The sequence below is a fragment of the Misgurnus anguillicaudatus genome, chromosome 3 (genome assembly GCF_027580225.2).
Source record: "Misgurnus anguillicaudatus chromosome 3, ASM2758022v2, whole genome shotgun sequence".
Taxonomy (NCBI): domain Eukaryota; kingdom Metazoa; phylum Chordata; class Actinopteri; order Cypriniformes; family Cobitidae; genus Misgurnus; species Misgurnus anguillicaudatus.
In genome coordinates, this window is record NC_073339.2 from 30,581,044 (window position 1) to 30,605,554 (window position 24,511).

The window sequence follows — 24,511 nt, forward strand, 5'->3', positions numbered from 1 at the left end:
TTTAGGTCTATCAAATTGGACAAAAAGGCATTTGAGAGACGTCCGTTGGTGACGCCCCTTCGGACATGATTTGTCTATAAAGCTTTCCAAGAGCATAACTCAGTTCCTACTGAGAACGGTCTGGTTTTAACCAGGCTAGTGTTTTGTCTGAATACAGCATAAGGCATTCATTTTGAGTAAGAAGGCAACACTTGAGTGCCCTGTTTTAAGCTTAAAGGAACAGTATGTAAGAAATTTATATCAATTAATCATAAAATGGCCCTGATATGTCACTAGACATCAAGAAATCATTTTTATTTCAAATACTTATATCACTCACAACAGTGGTCTGGCCAGGATATTGTCATTTAAAAAGTGGAGTTGCAGCCCTCAACTGATGTTTATATTGTCATTTTCTGTATTGGCCACCAGTTGTGTGATCGCAGTACCAGTTTTAGCCACAAGTTTTGTGATTGCAATACCAGTTTTGGCCACAATCCTACATACTGTTCCTTTAATGTTGGTATATGAGGTGAAAGAAATGTTGACGTTCTGTTATTATGTGCTGTGTTTTTTATGCAAATTAGAAGTTTTGGCATTAGCGTGGCAAAGTGCAAATACAAAGTTTACAGAAATAAATTGTGGGGTGCTATTTTTCCTAGACAAAGTAGCTGACTACGTAGTGCATTCCATATCAGTCACTTATGAGTTAGCAACAGTCTCTGCAGAGAGTATGCGGTGAGGTAGATGGAACAGAGCTTGTGTGTGAGAGAAACATAGTGTACATACCTCTCTGATCATGGGTTCAGATATGGAGCTGAGGTTGACTGCTCCTTCATAAGTCAGGTAATAGAAGACATTAAGAGCTCGGATGGCTTCAGGTCCCTGCTGCTTGTATCCGAAGATGAGATCAATCCACTGATGCAGCTGACAGGAAACAAACTCGCTCTCCAAAGCCTGTGAGAAGAGACAACAGATACATCCAGTGTCAACGAGGCCACAGGAACACCAAGAGTACCCACTGAAAACAGCTGTGTGGAGATGCTCTAGTCAAATAAGCTCACACACGAAAAAGGCAAAACATGAGACAGATTGTGATAGATTTGTTATTTAAAAAAAAAAATTCACATGTCCATAAATTCCTGGAGAGCTCCTCAGAGAATGTAACTAAGTAGCATGGGTAACGGCGTCTGTCAAAATGTGCTTTCAGCAGTCACAAATGACATAATACACACAAATTACAAGCATATGCTTGCAGGACAGAACCGCTGGAGCAAAGCGGATCGCCTTACATGAGTACAACGAGATATCTTTGCTGTTTTGTTTAGTCTCATCTCTACGTGCCGTGGGGAGTCTACGAGCGTTGTTTTTTCCGAGCTATGATTGTTCTTCGACTGTCATAACATTGGAACACAAGCTGTTTCTCTCTTCATTAGCCGCCAAAGGAGGGCCTCCGTTTATGACTGCTCATAAAAAACAGCAATTGTGTTAATTTGCCCAAAGCTGTGTGGGCCCTAAACGAGCCCAAATGAGTATGAGAAGAGCCTTGATTGTCATTGCTGCCTTGTGTCACATTAATTTCAAGACAAACATTAGGCCCTGCACTTAAACGGCAATTTATATCATTTAAACGCTTACCGGAAGGGTCTTAGCATCACTCATTTAAATGTGAATTCGCTGACAGCTAATTCCGCTTAATTTGCACTCCAAGCTTTCTTAATTAGAACTTTAAATCAGAAGAGCAATGAAAGATGCCGTGAAACGTGACATTTGGGCTATGACAACAGGCTTGACAGAAAACTGGATTGTGTCTTGTACAGCGACAACTTCATGAGTGGCATCACAGAGAAATAGAATACATACAAGCAAAAGTTGATATGAAACCCTAAGGGTTCTATGGTTTTGACTGGTTAGATATTAAAAAGACACCTTTTGAACTTAGTAGCTTAGATACATTGCAGTAGATATCAAGTAAGTGTACTTTCAGAAAGCTGTAATAGGGTAGCTATAATGCCTTGTTTATACTCCGCACCGCAAGGCTCAGCTGACTAGAGGCGCGCGGATGAGGCGTTTTAATAGTCCTCTTGCACTATTCTTTGAAACGACAGGGGGCGACTTAAGTAATCAAGTCCAAAACAAACAAAGTAAAGTAAGTAAAGTAAAGTTAGAAGTCATGTTCAACGTCGTCCAACCCTCGCACTTATAACATTTAAAGGTGCAGTGTGTAATTTTTAGAAGGATCTCTGACAGAAATGCAAAATAATATACACAACTATATTATCAGGGATGTATAAAGACCTTTATATAATAAACCGTTATGTTTTTATTACTTTAGAATGAGACGTTTTTATCTACATACACAGAGGGTCCCCTTAAGTGGAGGTCGCCATTTTGTGCCATGTTTCTACAGAAGCCCTTAACGGACTAACTTTTTTACTAAGTTGTCTCCGACGATAACATGTTTTTCCCGTGGCGGCTACCGTAGCTTCTCTATGCGTTTCAAAAGCGAGGGGTGAGCCGTGGACTGAGGCGTTGGTTACAATTCGCAACCTCACCACTAGATGCTGCTAAAATGTACACACTGCACCTTTAAGCTAAATATATAAATATGAGAACATACTGTAAATAAAACAACAATCTCTTAAATATGTCTTGATTAAACATTATCATTAAATGAACGCTTTTATTAAACAAAAAGGTTTATATTTTATTACTCATCCAGCGGTACATTCAATAAAAAAAAGCTGATTCACTCTGAATCCTATGTAGAAGAATTCTTGTTTTAATTCTTGTAAACTTTTCATACTTTCAAGTGTCAGATAAAGAGTCAATGCATTGTTTTGCATGGACTGATCAAAACAGATAAGACACAGAAGTGGCTGCTTGGCCAGAATTGCCTCGAGGGTGGTCATTTTTGGATGCTGAGCCACCATGCAAAATAACGTCTTGTGCCCTCAACGCGCATGACCGCCAACTCTGTAATGACGTAAATTTTGCAGCGCAAACTAATGCGCTCATGCGGACGCATTAAGTAAGGAATAATTGACGACGGGCCATTGAATTATAAGAAAATAATGCACACGCAGGTGTGCATTATTTTCAAATAATTCAAAAGACCGGAGTCAACCATTCCGCTTATACCACGGTTACCACAAACATTGCTCTGGTGCCTATTTTTAAAACATTTGAAAAGTAAGGTGTGCGGTTTACAGAAAAATAATCAACACCCATAGAACATTTCTCAGCCAATCAGAATGCAGCATTCAACAGACCCGTGGTATAAGTGTATAATACTTAACAGTGAACGAACGTACTGTTGAGATTTACACAGACCTGTGGAATTGATTTTAACTCTTTCCGCGCCAGCATTTTTTATGATTTTTACAAAAGTTTAACGTTTTTCTTCTATAAATATATAAACATACAAAATATCAAATGAAAGAACAGGCCTTCTGCTTTCAAACAAACAAAACTATGGAAAAAACATTTCATCCTATCTTTATATGTTCTCTTTTATCACCTCTCAAATATGGGTAGGTTTCTTCAAAAATACCACATTTTAAGCAAAAATCTGAGATAGTAAAAATGTTATGTTAGTGATCAGATTTAGAACGATGATCAAAGCATACATTTTTTTTGTTTTTATTGTTTTTGAATCAGTGGGTGCTTAAAGGGACAATAAGTAGGAATTATCCCCATCTAGTGGTGAAATTGTATTTTGCATTCATACGAACAGTGCTCTCTAGCACCTCGCTTTTCAAAATGCGTTTTGCAACTACGGTAGCCGTTATGTAATAATCACTGATCTCCTTGTCCGTTGCAGCTAGTTCACGTGTTCTGAATGAAAACGCGTTGTGGAAACGCCTTGGTAGGCAAGTGCATTTTGTCCCTCTCTGCTATTATAGTTTATCAATCCTTGGACTTACCCGTTCAATGTAAGTAAAGAGAAGAAATTCTAAGCTTACAAAGAAAAGTCAGATCACTGGCAGAGGTGATTTGACACCAACGAGGACATATTTATGAATAAAGACATTGATTTTGATTAATAAAACACTTAAAACTCTACTTACTGTCCCTTTAAGTGCTTTATAAGTTGGGTAAGAGCGCTACCAAGTGGATAATAGCAGAAATATAGATAAAAACTCATCAGGAAAGCGTCATTGACAGGGAACGGTTTACTCTTAATTAACGAGAATTACTTAAGAATAACTTAATTAAGTACTCGTAGCATTGTCAATGTTCATGGTGGGACAATAAAGACACTACATTACTTACAAAACAAAATAAAACCCAATGATGTCCAGAAATAGCAATAAATAAAGAAAAGAAAGACAACACACGAAATGAAAAAATACGATGCGGAAGGTAACTTAACAAATTAAACAAAATATAGCACTGGAGTTTTTACTGAGTACTTGAATACTATCAACCATTCTTTGTTTTATAAGCAATTCACAGCATCTATTACAAACACATCACTGAGACGTGCAGATTTATTTCATTTAATAGATTTATCTACAACTATTTCATTAAAAAAGAACCTGTTCCTCGCAATCTAAGCCTTAGGGGGTATTTTTTCGTTTATTATGTGGATGGGTTGACCCCTCATTGTTCCACGACTTGTCTGTTTTTAAAGTTAATGCAGGCCTGATGGGCATTTAATGTGGGCCGCCATCTTGTGTCAATCAGCGAAGGGAAACAAAGACAGGGGCGATGTTATTGGACACCAACTCTCCAGAGTACTGCCTTTATGTTAATCAAGGCATTCTGAAATCAGGAATGAGATGGAAACCCTGCTCGAGGAGGCCTGACCTCATCAGGGATGCAGAGAGCGTTTGGTAGGGTCTCTCGAGGCAGGCGTGTCACTCTGAACCCATGCTCTTTCATCAAAAGAGGAGGGTGAGACGTGTACAACATTGGATTCCTTTTTAAAAATGACTACACCACATACGTTAACCTAGAGGGCATGCGTGCATATTTAGTTAGAAATGCAAGTGTATCAGCAGTAAAATGTCATGTTAAGATGCCAGTTATGACAGAATATGTACATCAAAAATATCGCTGGATGCGTTGTAGGTATTTAAAGGAATAGTTCATCCAAAAATTCAAACCCATATGATGTTGTTTTGTCTATGAAACACAAAAGTGGAATAATGAACAATCTCATGACAATCAGTGACCAAAAGCTGTCAAGCTTTAAAAAATGTTAAATAATTTAAAGTGAAAGTTCAGACCCAGAATGATGCAGGCCAGACATGAGTATAGTCTACTTTTATTGTCATTTTAGCAGCATAACGATTCGTCTGTGCTTTTGTGTTCAAAAACAATACACCATATGGTTTTGGATTGACATGAGGGTGAACAAATAATGACAAAATTTTCATTTTGTCCAAACTATTCCTTTAATTCATATATATGTACAAAAGGGACCCGAGAGTATGCGAGATGCAGCTCATTAAGACACACTCATATCTGGAGAGCATTATTGATGTGCCAATTAGTAGAGGCAGTATGTCCGATAAAATCCACTGGGACTCATCAGCATTATGGAAATGTGTGTGTGTTTGTGTGTGCAAACGTGCTGGCTGGTCATGAGGTATCAAGACTGCTACACCAGAAAAATGTGTTACATATTGTTTAAGCAATACATACCGTTAAAAGTAAAAATGTTTTAAGAAGTGAAGAATAGAAACATGCAGAAAATAGTTATGAAGCAAATGGAAGTAATTTAAATGACACTTGAAGCCGGCAGATTCGGGTTTCTGGTTTCATTATACTACTTCATTTTTGGCAAAGCTGACAAATTGTCAGCAACCTAAGCAGACTTGCATAATGGCACCGTCCAGAAATAGCTGGCAGACGTTGAGTTCAGTGACATGGAGAGAGTTGTCTGGGTCTGTTCTCTTTCTCTAGAGGTACCTCAAATTGGGGGAGTACATGAACATTATGGGAATGTCATTTGAAAAACCTACAACTTTAAATTTTAGTTTTATATGCTAACAGACGAGCAAACTGAGACAAAAAACAGCACTGAAGATATTAAAGTTATTATAGAGATCCTTTATTTTTTTCTTCCATGATTATCCTTAGATTTATAGGTATGGAGAATACGTGCAGTACAAACAGTACTGTAGGACACTAATGATACTTTCAAACATGTCTTTTTACGAGACAAGATCTCTGGGCTCTTTATGGCTTTCATTGACCACTTTCCTGTCTTTAGCAGCCCTTTAAAAGCATTTTAAGGACTTAGAGGTAACCTGTCTGTGGCCATGTTAAAATGCCACATAACAAATCAATCTGGCTGTTTTGCATTTGAATACTTGGCTGTCAAGATCTACAGAGTGAGATTGCGAACACATGGGCAAGCGGGAATATATGATTGGCGGCTGGACCGTGCACTATTGATTAAAAGGGATTGTGGTGACATTCATCGCATATGTGCTTTATGGGTGATGAGTCTACACTGGGATTGTGACACAATGATGCAGAACACACAACTATATTATACAGAACTGTGAAAACACACATGCCATTTAAAACTCAGCCTATTCATGAATATCAGTCATGTGACCTTTTACATCATTCCAGTTGCCTGCCGCCATCTTGAGTACCGAGTACCAGTAGGCTACTGACAAGCATTGGCTAGCTTGCTACGATTTGCGTATTTCTTATCTTTTACTGTCTATGATTCTTACGGATACGGGAAATGGCTGCGAAAGACAATTTTTCGCACCTCGACTGTCATGAAAAGAAACGCTACTTTAAAAAAAATCTTGGTTAGGGTGTGATGCCTACACAATCCCTGAAGCGTTCTTCCAGGCGCTGTCCGCTGCTACCAAACTACCACTATTTTTACAACACTAAGAAGGTGCGATACGACATGAAACTTTGCTCGAGGTATCATCTGGATCTCTACACATGAACGCTTGTTTGTGTACACAGAGTTTACTAAAAAGAAAGGTTTTGAACAACTGACTTTGGCTGTTATGTTGTCCGCTCGCTGTCTTTGCCAGTTACGAATGCAAATGAATGAATCTCATATGAGGCTCCTTTTTCAACTAGAAGGTCAATATTATTTTTCAACAAATTATCCGTGCATTTATATGGAAAATAGTGCTTTAGAAGCTATCCATCTTTACTCTCCTCCCTCCTTACATCGCATTTGGAGATCGATTAATCTTGACTGGCAAGATGGCGGCTAGCGGACACCAAAACAACCAAAGTCAGTTGTTCAAAACCTTCTTTTAGTAAACTCTGTGTACACAAACAATGCTCTCAATGCTCGAGTTCTCGTGTAGAGACACTTCGAGCACAGTATCATGTTGTGTCGAGCCTTCTCAGTGTTGTAAAAATAGCGATTTTGATGCTCACAACATATTGAAGGCATAGCTTCTAGTTCTTTTGCGACCACTTCAGTTACTAAAAATGGCAGAAGACAAGTTTGAGATGTGAGTGACGTCAGCTGATCTTCATGAATAGAGGTTTCAATAGGTGTAATAGGTGTTAAAGGAATAGTCTACCCCTTTGCCATATTAAACTATGTTATTTCCCCAACATGGTACCAAAAAAAATTTTTATTTTGTGGCACCATACTTACTGGTATAACTCCTCATGTTACAGTCTTTAAATAGGGAAAACACGGAAGTGTTTGGTGGCTTCCCTGTTTGGAACCATAGGAATGAATGGGTCTAGGCTAAATGCTAACACATTCACGACGCGCTGTACAGTGCACGCATTGAAAAAAGATAGATATGTATTAATTTGTCTAAGTTGAGGTAATAACATAGTTTAATATGGCAAACGGGTAGACTATTCCTTTAACCCTAAAAGTCTATATACTGTATGTTGCCATCTTTTCATACTGCTGTTAACACTTTCTCCAACAAGTGGATGCGACGAGCCTTGTTTTTTTTGTATGAAGTTCAGCATAAAGACTATTGGTCATTGGTAAATCAACTGCATATAGCTACAGAGAAACGGCTAAACACTACGCTTTGTTTTTATCTTTTAGCATAGAGATTATTTGGCTCAGAAGGACTGGAAACCGTAAGGTCCTGTTACAAGGCACTCTAGGACACTTGATTCATCAAAAGAGTAGGAGGATTAGCCAAATGCAGGATTCTGAAGTGAATTATGTTTGGAGGTCAGGATCTGTCTGGGTTTATTTTAAAATAAAGATTAGCTAACTGTACATTATCTTTTACTTTGACTTCTGATGTCAACATAAATAAATACATCTCTGCTAACTGCAAACTCTGACATCAATAAAAAATACAAGATACGAATGTGCGCAAGCAACTTTAAAAACTTTGGGCAGTCAAAGATCAGCCCGTAATTAGAGGTAGCAGAACAGCCCCCCATCCCAGAATGCATCTGGCTGTTCGAATTATTTGGATAGCTGTTCAAGAGTGGCAGGGCCTCTCAAATGACTATGATTCACTCCGGTTCGAATGCGAGACGAACATGTGTGGGTGAGTGTGTATGTCCACACCACAGTAAGAATGATTAGAATAGATGGCTGTGCTAATTAACTTCTACTCTGAGCTCCTTAAGTCTATAGAGAGTGACTGATCAGGTAATGATGTATTCCTATAGTGAGTAAGAGTGTGTAGGAGGAGTGTGTGTGTGTGTGTGTGGTAGAGTAATATTTGGGTGCTCCTGATTATCTGAACTATCTGTATTTAATAGAAGCAGATGAGCAAATAATAATTTTGTAATAATTTGGCTAGCACTTGCTTGGGTTTATTCAGATTAGTAATAGATGGACAGAAAACGTCTGGGGGATTAGACGTATAGTGAGTCAGATTTAAACTTGTGTTTTAATTAAATACAGGGATCTTAAGATATGTTTGAAAGTTGGACTAGACTTACGACTTAACTCATGGCATCTTGGTGAAAGATGTGATTTAATCGCTAAAAATGTCCATCTGCGTTTATGTTCAAAAAAGGGTTTTTACTGTTTAACAGCTAAAGCACAGCAAGCATTTTAATTACTGTAAAGACATTGGGTCTCATTCATGAAACACGAGCAAAACAAATTTTTGTGTAAATCGTTCGCAAAGTCTCTCTGGCGTAAATTCTCGGATTCATAAAAAATGTTCGTATTTTCAAAATGTTGGTTGGTATGAAAGAAATTTTCACCTGCTCCCCACCACGTGTAAATGGTGCCAAAAATATTAAAACATTCTGTATTCTTTTGAACAACCTAATTAGACATTTTCATAAACTATGTATGATAATGGCATGTCACGATTTATTTTGTGCTGCTGTCTTTATAAATTTGGGAAAAACACAGAGCTTGTCACTGTCCTTTATTACACAGCCATCCAATCACAATAGAGGAGGGGCAGGACAAACACTACATTGATCAACCATCATATTTGTACAACTCAACAATGGAGAAGTTAATATTACTTGGTAACGCATTTTTAGGTTTAGTAATATTGTTCAAAATAAGATAATAGTAACATATTTTATATATATATATATATATATGTATATACATATATATATATATATATATATATATATATATATATATATATATATGATATTCCAAATCATAGTCTCCAGAATAATGCGCAGTGCTTCCAATGCGCTCTCAAGTGACACCATGCTGGCTGTTCTTAGAAGAGCACCAGGTATTCCTTCAGCTTGCTTAAAACGCTTTGGGGGACACAGTTTAATTTATTGATAGGCATGTGTAGCCTATTAGTCTTTTATGAATGTATGCAATATAATGTAGCCAAACCAAAGAATGGAGTCTAGAGGATCACAGCATTCCTAGATACCGTATTTTCCGGACTATAAGTCGCTCTGGAGTATAAGCCGCATCATTCAAAAATGTGTCATTGAGGCGAAATAACATATATAAATCCCAGTGGACTATACATTGCGTTTATTTAGAAAATGAATTCACAAAATTCAAACCGAAGAGACATTTAATCTGGAAAGGCAAGTTATTCAACTAAACAATAGCAGACAGAACAGCAGGCTAAATAGATATCTGTACGTTAAAGTAATATTATAATTTATTTAAACTATAAACCACAGCATACAGAACTTACCTGGAAGGTTGAACAGGATAAATTAACCGAACAAGCCAAATAGCGTAAAGTTTGCATACTCGTCATTCCACATTACTGAATCCATTGAATTACATAAATACAAAAGCAGCATATAGAGGACTCTTGCGGCTGTAGACGGTAATGATGTCTCTTGCCTTATAAATGTCAAAATAAATTCATACTGACTTATAAGGCGCACATGACTATAAGACACAGCACCAGCCAAGTTATGGAAAAAAACGCGGCTTATAGTCCGAAAAATACGGTACATAATTTGCATAATTTGGGCACCCTGTTTATAAATGATTGGAATTCATTAACATATACACATTTCACTATCAAATCTGACATTTACGAAGTATGTGTGAATCTGGAGTAGAGTTTTCGGAAAGGTCTGTTTATGCACAAATCACTCGTATATATTTACAACTTTTTAGGAATGAGACCTATTATAAGTAAAACCAATTGTGACCCTAAAAGTTCAGTTTTTGTCATTGGCTTCTTAAACCAAATATCCATTAACTTTTTCGCTGCCATTGACAAGTTAACTCGTCAATTAAGAGAAAATGCTTCCCTGACAATGATGAGTTTTTCCAGCAATCCGCATTTTTGCTATTATCCACCAGGTGGCGCTCTCACCCAACTATAAAACCCCAAAGTATCCCCTTAGGACAAACAGTTCAAATGTGTATGTTTTGATCATCACTCTAAATCTGATCGCTATCAAAAGTCTTTCACAAAAACGCAATTATCTCAAAATTTGGTATCTTTGAAGAAACCTACACAACATTTTCTGGAAGGCATTAAACTTTTGTGAAAATCATAAAAAATGCTGCCGCTAGCTGGCAACTTTTTTTAAAACGCTGGCAGGGAAAGAGTTCAAAAGTATAAAGTACATAGCTCTACAGTGTACACTGTAAAAAAGTTAAACAATTTCAACTTGTTTTAAGTTATGTCAACTTTTTTAGGTGACAACTTAAAATAGTATGTTGAATTAACTTGCAAAACCAAGTTGTCTACTCTAAACTTCATGATGCTTTTTTTTACAGTATACTGACCTTTCCTATTTCCAGTGGAATGCATTATAACCTTAGTAAAGCTCAGGCCAATATCATTCATGAGTATATCATTATCTGTCTATTACGGCTGGGGTACATTTGAGGTGACCCTGAGAATCCCCAGAAGTTTAGCAGGAGAGTCATTTGAGGAGCAGTAAATTAAGATGCTCTGCTGTTGGTGTGAATGTTGATATCTGGGGTCACTGATTTCCATGATGGATGTCCTAAACTTGTCGTCCTTGTCAGAGGTTGGTTTGAAATGCAGACGGGGTGAGAGAGCGATTGTGTGTGTGTGTGAGAGAGAGAGAGGCCAATGAGTTGCACCCATGCTGAAAATTAATTTCTCCATTTATTCACAGCGCATGCTTGAGCGAATGTCAGTGAAGGGGAGATCCAAGGCTAAGATACACATCTTTTTCTTTTACATCAAATCGGCATATGCACACACGTGCATCAACAGGGTGGACTGTCACATAGGATGGGACCGAAACTTTCTTGAGTCTCAAAAAGCATGTATGTTGCTGTAGACTACTGTATTTCTCAGGCTCCCTTTAACTGCCTACAGTATATCATCACATCACAACTCAGGATACAGTAACACTACTTAATACAACCGTTGATTTCCAAACTTTCGACATTGATTTTTAAGGGTTCTACATAGAAGCAGCAGTAATTGAAATTAATATTTTAAAGCAGCAGTAAAAGTCATAAGTCATTTCCAAACAGGTTTCCTAAACATTATTTACCTCTGCCACAATAGTCTTGCCCCAAACTCACACTATTGGTTAAGCCAATATTGCTATGCCATTTCACTTGCAAACAGCAATATTTAAAGTGCCACAAAGCATTTATGCTTTCTGTGTTTACACTTTCTGGGATATCAGCCTACAAATACATATTTAGGTGAAACGACATAGCAACACTGACTCAACCAATGGCGTGAGTATGGGGCAGGACTAACCACACGTCAGCTTTAACCACTAAGCCACACCGCTCACTATAGCCCAGATGTCCAAGCTAATATATCAGACTCCAAAACTCCATAGCATGTGGTAAGGGATTTCCAGTCAGCATGGTGGTAAAAGTACAGTCCATGCCAGTGGTTCTCAACCTGCAGCCGACTGACCGCGTGCGGCCAGACACGAATGGAAGTGCTGCCTGCGTCGTGCTGTGTACTTTCCAAATCAAACATTTCATTTTTCCTCCAATTAAACAAACAAAAAAAGACCAAACTTGCCAAGCTAAATTAACCTGTATTGGTCATGAATAACCATTTAAGATTATTAGATTAACTTCCTTTCCACTACTGAATGACGTGCGTGTCACACGAGAGTCGTTGCAACAGTCTGTCAGCTGGAAAAGTAAATAATAAAATAGACTTTAATCAACTTTAATTTGCTGGACGTGCTATTAGACAGCCATTTACTTCATACCAGTGGAAAACATGGAGGATGAATTTGGGGACCAATTAGTGAATATTCAAGCAAGCTGGAAAAGATCTATACAGTGAACCGCACTTATGGTGCATTCACACCAGCCGCAGTAGAGGCGGCAAAAACGCGCTATTTGCGCGTAATTGGACGCTTGAACATTTTAGTTTAGTTGCGTAATTGAAAGCCGCGTGTGAAATTCTAGTCATTCAAGACATTCACGCTGAAATTCGCATCATGGGAGGGGCTACTGCAACTCCACTGAGACTCCGCTCGCTTCCTGTAATCACGTCACTACTACAGCAAGGTCCTGATTAGGAGATTTTTCAACTCGTGTGTTTCCCGCGGCAATGCTCGATTCACGTGGAACGCGCCATTGGCGCCTTCTGCGCGTTCTGCGCCTACAGCCCGTACCGTGCCGCAGGATGCCTAATCGCGTCTTTGCATTGACTTAACATGTAAATCACTCGCGCTTGCCGCCTCTACCGCATCTGCTGTGAACCCTGCATTATTCAGTAACAGTATGGGTATAATTTGAGATTAAGCATAGAAATTCTGAACATTTGCACCTACTAACGCATGCAAACGCAACTTCTCTGCAATTTTATAATCTGGTCATGCTTTAAAGAGCATCTATTATGTCAATTTTTACAAAATGTAATATAAGTTTCAGGTGTGCCTGCAATGTGTCTAAAGTTTCAGCACAAAATACCCCACAACAAAAACGGGTACAAAAACGCTCTGTTTTCGTGTCTGTACCTTTACATGTAAATTAGCTACTGCTCCCTTCCCAAAAAAAGCCATGACCGCTTTCCGTTAAAATGTTATTATCACTATTAAAGACACACTATGCAGTTATTTTACCTTAATATAACAGCTTCAAAGTTATTTCGGTGTTAAACAAAGTCATAGTAGGGCGAATCATCCTCCTGTTGAAGCTCGGGGAGGACGCATCTAGCAAAACCGGCAATGCAAGCTTGAGAGGCGCAACCTTGACAAATCTCGCGAGAATCACGACGTCACACACGTTAGGCTTGTTCGACTTCGTGCGGCGCTGCAAGAACCGACCGCCGGATGAAGTCAAAGTACCGCGAGAATGATCCGAGACGCCACTTTGGTGTCATCCGGCTGTCGGTTCTTGCAGCGTCGCATGAAGTCGATCAAGCCTATAACAACAACTGCACGCGCAAATTTGAGAAGTGATGCTAAACAATTTAAAAGTTAAGAAAGCGCGTTCGGAAGAGAGTGGGAAAAGAGAATCTTTAGGAACCAGACAAGAGTCCCACTTGTTCAGGCTTTTACTTCTTGGTGTGAGCTAAAAGACACCACTGGATGCAACAGGGATGCTGATCTGCCGATCTTGTTGATGGACTAGTAAGTAAATCTCTTATTTGTAAACATGTTTGCAGTCTATGTTGTATGTTGTTGCGCTTGCTTGTAGTATGTCATGCGATTATCATGACAACAGTTGTTAATATCTCACATAATTATCAGGACATAAATAAGCCTAGAGGTTGTAAATAGTCTAAACATGCACCATTTGCAAACTATAATTATAAATCGCAATAATCATGTATAGTGACATTATAACGACCAATGTTATGAAATAATGCAACGTACACAATTAACTTTGTCATGGCATTTATACAGTAGACATAGACTATAGACTGTTTACTTGTGATTTAGCTGCAATCATGTAAAAACATTATAAGCCAGCAAACGCGGTAGACTACTTTATTATTATATGCCTTCTCTACCCTTGGAATAAGTTTCTTATTATCCTACTACCATCACCAGTAGTTTAGTAGACTATGCTCTCCTTTTCCAAAGCGTTTTTCAAACATCGTGAACTCCGCCTTTAATGTGAGTAAAGTATTGCAAATAAAGTCCACCTATGCCTTGTTGTTGCTAATCATTCAAAATCACACTCAACACAGTTGGTTGTGTCAATGACATCATATGTAAACTGACTTCAGATGATCCCAGTGAGACTTGTTTTTGGCCCTTAATGCAGCCCAGCAAGGTCTCCCACTGGTCTACACCGACAGAAGAGGTACAGTAGTCACATTAGCAGCGATGAAAGCCACAGTGTGATCTGAGAGGCTTCAGAACCAAGCTGTAGCGTAGATGTTTGAACAGAAAGAATGCATGAGGAGATGAGAGGAGAATGCAAACATTGATGACCTCTGACACCGCAGACGTCTGTGGTCTTCTCACGGAGACAAGCAGCCTGCAGAAAGGCTGTGGGAAACTGAGAAGATGTTCGCTATAAGACAAGATGCAGACTCATCCTCGCAGTTTAGATAATGTCGGCAGCTACATGCGTAGTATGTAGCCAGTAAGGGCTCTTCTTAAATATGATCATGTGATCTCACCAATAGACCATTACATTCCCACACAGAGCAAGAACACATAATGGACTCGATCTGAATCCCAGCACACTTAAGTAAGTGCAAAAAGCTGTCAGCATATAAATCTGACAAATCTCAGCTCTCTGTGATCTTGGGGTTGAGCGTGTTTTTTCTCAACTTAAACTGACATTTGTCTCTCAACAAAGCACAAGCTCGATTTAATGACGATTCTGTTATCAGTCACAGCTGTAGAAGTCCTCAATGTAGTCCAAGACCTAGAGACTTGACTGTTCATTCCAGAAATGCCACAGCACAGTACTACACTCACTGCCGTCCAGAGAGTTACCTAATAGAAATACTTCTCTTTATTGCTACACTGGTCTTGTGTTTCACTTGGCTTGGAAGCCTGGACTGTCTGTCTTTATTAAGCAAGACTGAAGTGCAGGATAAAGATGGATGAGCATTTTAAAGCTAAAGTGTGTCATTTTTTGACGTTAAAAACATTCTCTTGTTACAGCTTCATATACAAGACGGCTATAAATAAGCAATGGTTGATGGAGTTGATTGAGCCTCAACTATGGCACTCTGTTTGAGCATCCCGACTAGCCAGACACCACAACATTGGCTTAACCAATAGTGTGAAATTGGGATGGGGCTATATACTTTCCTGATTCATGGCATACAGCAGGGGTCGGCAAGTAACTTTGGCCGCGGGCCAATATTTTTTTTAGCCAGTATATGGCGGGCCAACTGTTGTGGGCACACTTACGTCTTATTTTGAATTAGCCTAGTATAGGCTATCTGATCTTTTGTCAAGAAACATTGTCTTTATTTCCTATTTAAAAGACGAAAGACGGCATTAAAAATTGCTAAAAACATGGTAATGGGTCTGTGTATCATTCGTTCAATCGTTTTTTTTTTTCAAATTAAAAACAAAAATGAAAAAATTAACCACCACGGGTTTTCTGATTGTGTGCTCAGATAAAAAAATTAATTACTGGATTAGACATTTTTTTTATTTAACTCCTTTATAGGCATAATATATCAATGAAATCATTTTAAACAGATCAAGTACTATAGTGGTAATATTACAGGCATTTATGCTCTCATGAAATACTCTTACAGTCCGACTTTTGAACTATTCCTTTTTTTATTAATATTTATCCGGGACACACAAATACACACCTAAGGTTTAAGGAGGTCTCCGCTGGACTGTTTTTTTGTCCAGCTCCGACAAGGTTCTATTCATACATTCATTTGTGTTCACCCGCTTTATTTCCCGACCTGACGGGTCCGCAAAACTTAACGTCACGTTTCGTTTCCAGAATCTCACATTCAAATGTCTCTAACGAAAAGAGACAGATAATTTTAAATGTTATACAAAAATTGTGTTCGTGCCAATAAAAATATTATTTTAACATTGTATTCATTGTATTTATAATGAAATATAAATAATAAATTAAATAGGACAAAGCCTCTCACTCAAATTTCTCACCATCATAAACCGAGTTGGTTGCGGAGTTGCTGTTCAAATTGCTGAACATCCTCCTTTGCCAAATTTATAACGTATCAAACGGAGGTAAAGATCAAAGAACTATGCGTTAGGAAAATTAATAATGGCTTTATTTTAATAGACATGTAAAACCATATTTTGGCGGATTACTTTCATTTTTTTAACGAATTTACCTGCCCATTTAGTCTTAATAATTAACGGTAAACGAACTTGACTTGCTGTTTTCGAATGCAAGAAGCAGAAAACAACAGTATTCCTTTCAAATCTACTTTAAAAGTGTATTAGTTAAAATATTATTGCAGTAAAAGAGTTTATTTTTATTATATTTTGTAGTGGTTTCTAAAAGCCAGCAATTACTTTTCAGTAATTTGCAATGTCACGGAGTTTAACGTCTTCACGCGTGATGAATTGACATGATTTACGAGGTAAATTTGCAAATGATTCATAAAGTCATACCTCTGCAATTATTTGATCGATTGTGTTTTAGAAGTATGCTCAAACTCTAATGACAGTTATGATCGCGGATGCGCTGGTAGAGAAAGAGAACCAGAAAAAGCGTCCCGTTAAGATAGCTATTATACGCATTTTTTTCATGACATTCTTGCTATTTGTCAGTGTGTTATACGCGAATAAATAATAATGAAAAAAGTTCAAAAGTCGGACTGTAAGCGAATGAGACTTACAGGAAAGCATGGTTGCTATTCAAACCCTTATTAAAACCCTTATTAAAATGTAATCTGTTAGTACCTGATCTGTTTAAATTTATTTCATTGGTATATGTCTGCTAAGGTGTTCAATTAAAATTTGTCCGAACCCGTTTTCATTCATTTTTTATTTTTGATCTGAGCGCACATTCAGAAAACGAGTCGTTTGATTTTAGTTCAGGAAATAAATAATAGAAAAACAAGTCGTTTTTCTTTATTTTCTTTTTGGTTTTGATTTAAAAAAACGAATGAAGGAATGATACACGGGGCCATTTTTGTAAACTGTTATTGTAAAATAAAAAAGTCTGATTAAAAAAAATAATTAAAAAACGGACTTCAAATTAATCCGGCGGGCCAGAAAATATTGCTGGCGGGCCACTTTTGGCCCGCGGGCCGCCTGTTGCCGACCCCTGGCATACAGGATGGGCAAGAATTTGGAATGATTTGGAACTTTTTGGCAACACTTGATCGTAAACAAGTTCTTTTTTATATTAAATAAGGTCTGAAACTGTACATAAATGTTGCATGCAAGTATCGATTTTCTAATTCTTTCCAGCATTCTCCCAGTAGACTGTCAGTGTATCTCTCTCTCTCTCTCTCTCAAGTCATATGGGCATTACTATCAGAAAGCTAAGTGTGCTCTCTATGGATGCTTGCCATCTGCATTAGCCTCTGTGCATTCTTCTGTATAAAATGCTTTGAGTCTGGTGTTGCTGGTTTGTGTGTGTTCAGAGAGCTCTGACCAGCTGTTGTTTGAGTGTAGCAAAAGGGACATACAAAAACATTGGCTCATGTTCAGAAACTTGTACTTAGAATGATCTTTCAGCAGTTTACACACTTTTACTCAAACAAGCGCAAAGACCAAATATGGTCTGAGGTTTTGCATATGTGAGTCTGAATATAAAAAAAAGAGTCACAAAACCATTAACATTAGTGCTGTCAACTGACTATAGTTAGATATGCTTACGGTATTCATTAATCAGGTTTATTGAAATTAGTCCCCGCTGGGGTTGAAAAGCTGACATTGGCTTAACTTAGCACCCTCTTCTATGCATTAAATTATTAGTACACTCGCTGGTATGGTTTAATCTTAGACGCTGTATTTTGCTGCTTATCTTGTCCATCGATTTTTCTGTTTCTCCTGCATCTATTAAAGCTTACATAACACACGGTGTTTCAGCATTTCTGATGTTAATCTGGAGTACCTTTAGAGTAGTATTACATCCTTTACATCTCCGAAGAGTCTTTAGTTTAATCAGTTTTATAAAAGAAAGATTAGCTTGAATCTTTCCGATAACGTACGAAAAAATGAAGGAGGAGGAGTTACTACCGCGGGAGATGCGAGTGTGAGTTATGCAACACTATACAACACTGTTTAACTTATGATTCACTACATGTTCGTGTCATTTATATAATATGCACGTGCCTATTTCCAACATAAGACAGAAGTCCTACTTACCGCATGCAACTCATGACCCGGTTGGGAAAATCCAGCGCATCAAACACACACGCAAAACTCGCTGCTACCCCGGATAATAAACTATATCTATTATTTCCATAAGACTGGATGTCTTCTCCTTACATCCAAAAACACACTTCTTCTTTCGTGCCATTGTTGAGTTTTGAAATTAAAGCTGTGGTGCTTGATGTGATGTTTGCAAGTTCTAGCGTCTCCAACTGATTGAAAGGCGGGTGGGGTTTTCCGGGGAAAGTGCCCATAAAAACAAGTGATACGTATAGAAACCCCTGAAACGTCAGCTGGACCTACAATCGAAAAAAACTTTCCGAAACTTGTACGAACCCTGACGAAGTGCATTTGGCAGAGAAATACTCTGTAACACGCCCCACTGCTATTTTGACACTTTGTCTACGTTTAGCAAGAGGAAACATCTCTATAACTGTGATAATAAGTCAGAATGCATGAAATACCTTTGAACCACCCCTTTAATGTAAAGCTACTTTGAAACAATTAAACAATTGTGAAAAGCGCTATATAAATAAAATTGAATTGAATTACATGACTGTTGTAGATAAAAAGAGCGTTCCTGTAGCTCAACTGCTTAAAGCATTGCATTAACACGGCAAAGGTCGTGGGTTTGATTGTAAGAGACAAACACACTGATAAAATGTATTTCATAAACGCACTGTGAGTTGCTTTAGAAATAAAAGGCATCTAAAAATGCATTAATGCAAATGTAAGTACTGGATAGGCAATAAAAAATGCTGTATAGAAGTCAATAAGTTATTTTATTTCCATATGATTGAACATAATTATTAACATGTGGGACTACGCTGGCTTTGAATTTAATCCCTGATTTATGCAAATCCAAACCAACTGATATAATAGTATGATATTTTAAAAATTATATTTTATCAGTTATATCCCAGACATACAAGTCAAGCATGAATAAATGTATAATTTTTAAGCAAGATATTTTTTAGTCATTCACAATAGATGTATAAGCTAAACTGACGGCTCTAGACCTTTCTGACTTTGTTGCCACTTACACCAGCAATATCAACACGTGATAAGCAAGTGTTTTCAATAACATCAAAAGCATCAGTTAAAAAACACTCTCCTCTGTACTGATCTGAATCCATCTACTTTATAATTCCTGGGACATTCAAGGTTTATGGAGAACATAATGGTCTATCACCTGCTGCTACTATTGCAATAATATCTGGGTAAATATTTGATGAAGCATCAGTTATGTATTGTGGAATGTTCTTTAGCATGACAGTGGCCAGATCTGAGCTGTTATCTGGTGGGTGGGATCAAGTGCTTAACCTCTCCGTCGACCCCATGGTAAAAACAACAATCGCTGCTGATCTGAGTGTCTTGTCACATCACTGAGAGGAGGGATGAGGAGAGAGAGTCTGTCTAAAATCTAAACCTGTGTATTTACAATGCTTATGAATCCTGCTCTGCGAACATGGAAATGAATCAAACAGCAGTGTTTGGCAGAACAGCACACCAGAAGAGATAGTTTAACACAGTGGTTCTCAAACTTTTCGGCGTGCGGCCCCCCTTGCACTGAAAAAAATGATTCATTCAATCTACTCAATTTTTTTAAAAGGTAAGTGGTTGCAATCAATTTATTTAAGCTACATTTAAAAAAAGTTTTTTTATTTTACTATTTTTTTTAAATGTAGCTTAAATAAATTGATTGCAACCACTTACCTTAAAAAATGGAGTAAATTGAATGAATCATTTTTTTCAGTGTGGTCCTGTCCCAAATGGCACACTCCGGACTTGTGGTCCTCCTCAGAGTCCACACTTTGATGACATCACGTAGTCCAGACTTTAGGGACCCTTAATGCGAGTCCACATGGGTGCAACGGAGTCGTATTTTGGGACAGACTCGAGCCTCACACCGGAAATAGGTAGAGAAGTTGCCCGTCAGTGTGAGCTCCTCCCTTCCGTCGTCTGATTGGTCTGATTGCTCTTTCGCAAGGACTTCTGGGTTGGTAAAGTGCGCGAAGGCTGCTGCAGTGCGGGCTTCGCTGAAGACCGCATCAAGGGGGCAAAGGAGGCGCTGATGAGCACACTTCAAAGCGTAAAAATGACAGATGGGACACCCTACGGACTCGTGGACTAAGCGAGAACGCGCAATTTAAGGCCACGAGACCGAAAGTCCACATGAAGTGCGCCATTTGGGACAGGGCCAACGTGTATGGTGATCCCCACTTGTGCCCTTCGTGGCCCTCCCAAAGAAAATGTATGACATAAAATTAACCAAAACTTATTAAAATATACTATGCAGTGCGGTTGGTTAGTAGTCTTATTTTTCTGAGGTTTAATCAGAATTTATAATAAATTAATGTATTTTATAAAATATCATAAACTGGGTTTGTCCATTAAGGGTTTCTGTAGAAACATGGCGGCACAAAATGGCGATTTCTACCTAAGGGGACCCTCGGTCTATGTAGATAAAAAAGTCTCATTCCAAGGTAATAAAACATAACAGGTCATTATAAAAAGGCCTTTATACACCCCTGATAATATAGTTTTGTATATTATTTTGCATATATGTCAAGAGATCCTTTTAAAAATTACATACTGCACCTTTAATATTCAAAATATTAAGGTTATATTTTCACAAAATGTTCTTTATATGATGTAGGATTTTATGTAGAAAACAGTAAATCACAATAAAAATGACTTCTGGGTTTTCATGCAGAGGGTCACATTTACTCCAAGACTGCTTGGAAAAAGTTAAAGGTGAATTGTGTAATTTTTGGCATAATATTTCCTCTGTTCGCGGTTTATTGTATAAGCACAGTATTATTACAGTAAAAGTAAGCTATAAGCAGGTTGACTTTCCGGAAGACTAAACATTACGGTTTTTTTAAGCAGTCCAGCATATCAACATGGCTTTAGATTAAGGTCGGGCTAGCTGTTCAAAACTGTTCAACGTGGAACTGACTAGTTTTTCCAAACAATAGCAGATGGTTGGCGGGAATGGGAAACCTGCTTGGAAACACGCTGCACCTAATATATTGTTGTTGCTGTTCTGTGTATTTTCTGGATGGGAAATATTAGTCGCGAGGTTAGTTTTGGGAGAAGCACACTGGAACAGTTTTCACAGAATAACCAAGAAAGCATGTTATTTATGCGTGATTCGTTCTGAATATTCTGCGTAATGTTTGATTTAGGATTTTGATGCCTCTTAAACAGTCTGCATCGGTGCTTGTTTTGGCGAGTGGAGTTATTTCTGCAAGCATGCATTTAGCGCAGATTGCAGTTTAATTAGCTGTTAATCATCTATATAACATAAATGACCATGTGTGCGTGCATCATGCTGTTTTCTGGCCATTAGTGACAGATGAGCTAAAGACTGTAGCAGGCCATTAGCTCTCTGCTGCTGTATCTGTCTCTGACTGAGTGTGTGCCCTCATTACAAATGTAGCCCTTTGTAGCAGAGTAGAACAGCTGACATCCCCTAATGCCAGCTATAAGTCATCAGTAGTGCTCATGCAACCCCCCCCCCCCCCCCCCCCCGCCCACCTCAACACACACACAAACACAAAGGAGAGGAGCTCCTGGTAATGAGAGGTTTCTGGGATAAGTGTAAAATAACTGGTGACAGAAAGAGGGCATGTTTGTGAAATCAGAGCATTTTTCTTTTTATGAAAAGATAAAGAAGCTCGCTGGAATGGAGAATAGAAACTGTAGCGGTTGATACAGTACTGTAATCGAACTTAGCTTTTTTCACAGACATTAATTTTCCACCAAAAGGGGATCCAAAGTTGGTGCTCGATGTGGAAGCGTGCCTTTGTACAGCAGGAAAGTTGCTTCCAGGACAAAAAAAATCTTTGAATTGGCACCTAAAACATAGAGGACCAGCTAATGGCAGAGGCCAGAGGGTCAGATAATTTAACCACAAAGCAAATATTTGGAGACAAGATTGCATTGAAGACTGACAGCAAACGTGTTTGTACAAATCTAGATAATTTCTTCAGTAATCAGTTGTGATCCTGTCTTTAAAATCCAAGCTAAAGTCTCATCTAATTATAAGATTAGGGGCAACAAAGTAGTCAAAGCCACGGTTTCCTAAACAATAATCTTTGACGTGGTCTTACTAAGTCAATATTAAAAAAATCAAAATTGTACTTTTACAGAATGTTATTTACATTATGTGGGACGATTTTAGGTAGAAAACAGTAAATCACAAAAAATAACATTAGCAGGTTTTATACAGACTGGGTCACAATTATTATAATGCAATGCATGTTTAGTTGACAAATATCCTGTGCCTAGAGTTTCAGCTTGTGAATGAATTTGGGAGATTTGCCTGTTGCCTATCCAACTATCATGTTAAAAGCAAATAACCAACAAAGAAAGTTTTGAAAACAGTCAATACTGGATTACATATACAGTATGCGAATGCAAGGTAAAGATTCCCTTGCTATTTCTGGAAGTACAAAGTGGCTATTATGACACTGAATTCAATTACTCTGGACAGACAGTTTTGTCAATGAAGAACTGCAATGCTCAACATTATGTTGATTTTAAAGCAGGTAATGTAGCAAGTTTTTGTCTTTCAGTGGAAATATAGACTTGTGCACAAGCTAATGGAAGCTGAGCCATATGGAAACAGGCTATGAGAAGACTCACTGCATTTACAGACATCACAGTTAAGCACAACCGCAAAGCACATAGCACCTTTTGACTCACAATTTTCTCATGCTCTCTTACTACCTCCCTTACACACAAACATAAATATAAATATAAGTGTTTGTTTAGCAGAGAAACAGCACATTAGGTTGTAGTATCTCATACAAGCATGAGAGCTAAACATGCGATCTTCCTGTTGGTCAGCTGACCTTCTCAGCATATTTTAACTAAATTCAAAACCGCAATTACCGCATACAATTGTTTACATTATTATCAGTAGAGGTGACCCCGAATAGCCAAGATTTAATGCTTCCATAGGAGAAGTCTGATTCAACTACCAATCTCACAGTCAAATCATCGCATACGTGTTATGAAATGAGGATCATTCAATTTTGGCTATATAAGGGTGCACATTATCAGATTTCACATATAACAGCTTTGTCCCAATATATTAATATACAGCCTATTATCATTATGATAATACTATGCAAATAATATGTGAAAAAGTAGCTTTTAATAAATATTTTTTAAGTGCGTTAATAAATCCAACAAGCCCTGTGACAGGACTATACGTCCATACGCGAAGAGGTTTCCAGGTTAACAAACCATTGCAAAGCAGTTGTCTCTTTGTTTCTGCAGTTAAAAATACAACAGTGGCAAGTCTGGCAATACTTTCGCTATTTTAATTATTTATTTTATTTTTGATTTTGTTTAAGGATCACTAGGGGGTTATCTAATTTAACTACAGTACAGTGCAAAAGTCTTAAGCCAGTGGTTGCCAAACTTTTTCAGCGTGCAGCCCCCCTTGTGTACAGTGCATTACTTCGCGGCCCCCCAAAGAAAATTTGTGACAAAAAACTGTTCTAAAGCTCAACATTTTAATAAAAAAAACATTAAATTGTACAAAAAGTAGTGCTTTTGGTTAGTAGCCTTATTTTTTTTTAGGTTTAATTATTTACACAGAATTACACATAATTCATGATAAATTAATGTATTTCATAAAATGTCATAAAACTGGGGCCCCCCTGGCACCATCTCGCTGCCCCCAGTTTGAAAACCACTGTCTTAAGCCACCATGCCAGAATTTGATTTGTTGTTTTTGCAATGTTATAATGATCATACAAAACTATTTCTCTTTAATAGAATACATCCAGAAAATACAAGAAGTGTGTATGTAGTATTAAAAACTGTATAAAAATGTAAACTGATGTGTCAAGTTTTTAGGGTAAACTCCCCTTCCACTTGACCAATAGCAGAAAAACTGCAGGATCTCTTAAACCTGAATAAA

The 24,511-nt window shown here is 37.9% G+C and overlaps 1 protein-coding gene across 1 annotated transcript in view; it reads right to left on the reverse strand.

The window, feature by feature from the left end:
• The window catches only part of lrba (LPS-responsive vesicle trafficking, beach and anchor containing), a 399,709-nt gene that overhangs the window by 39,466 nt on the left and 335,732 nt on the right, over positions 1-24,511 (reverse strand). Inside the window, exon 47 of the mRNA XM_073864338.1 lies at positions 769-936. Within this exon, the coding sequence (XP_073720439.1) occupies positions 769-936 (168 nt within the window). The remainder of the gene's footprint in view (positions 1-768; positions 937-24,511) is intronic.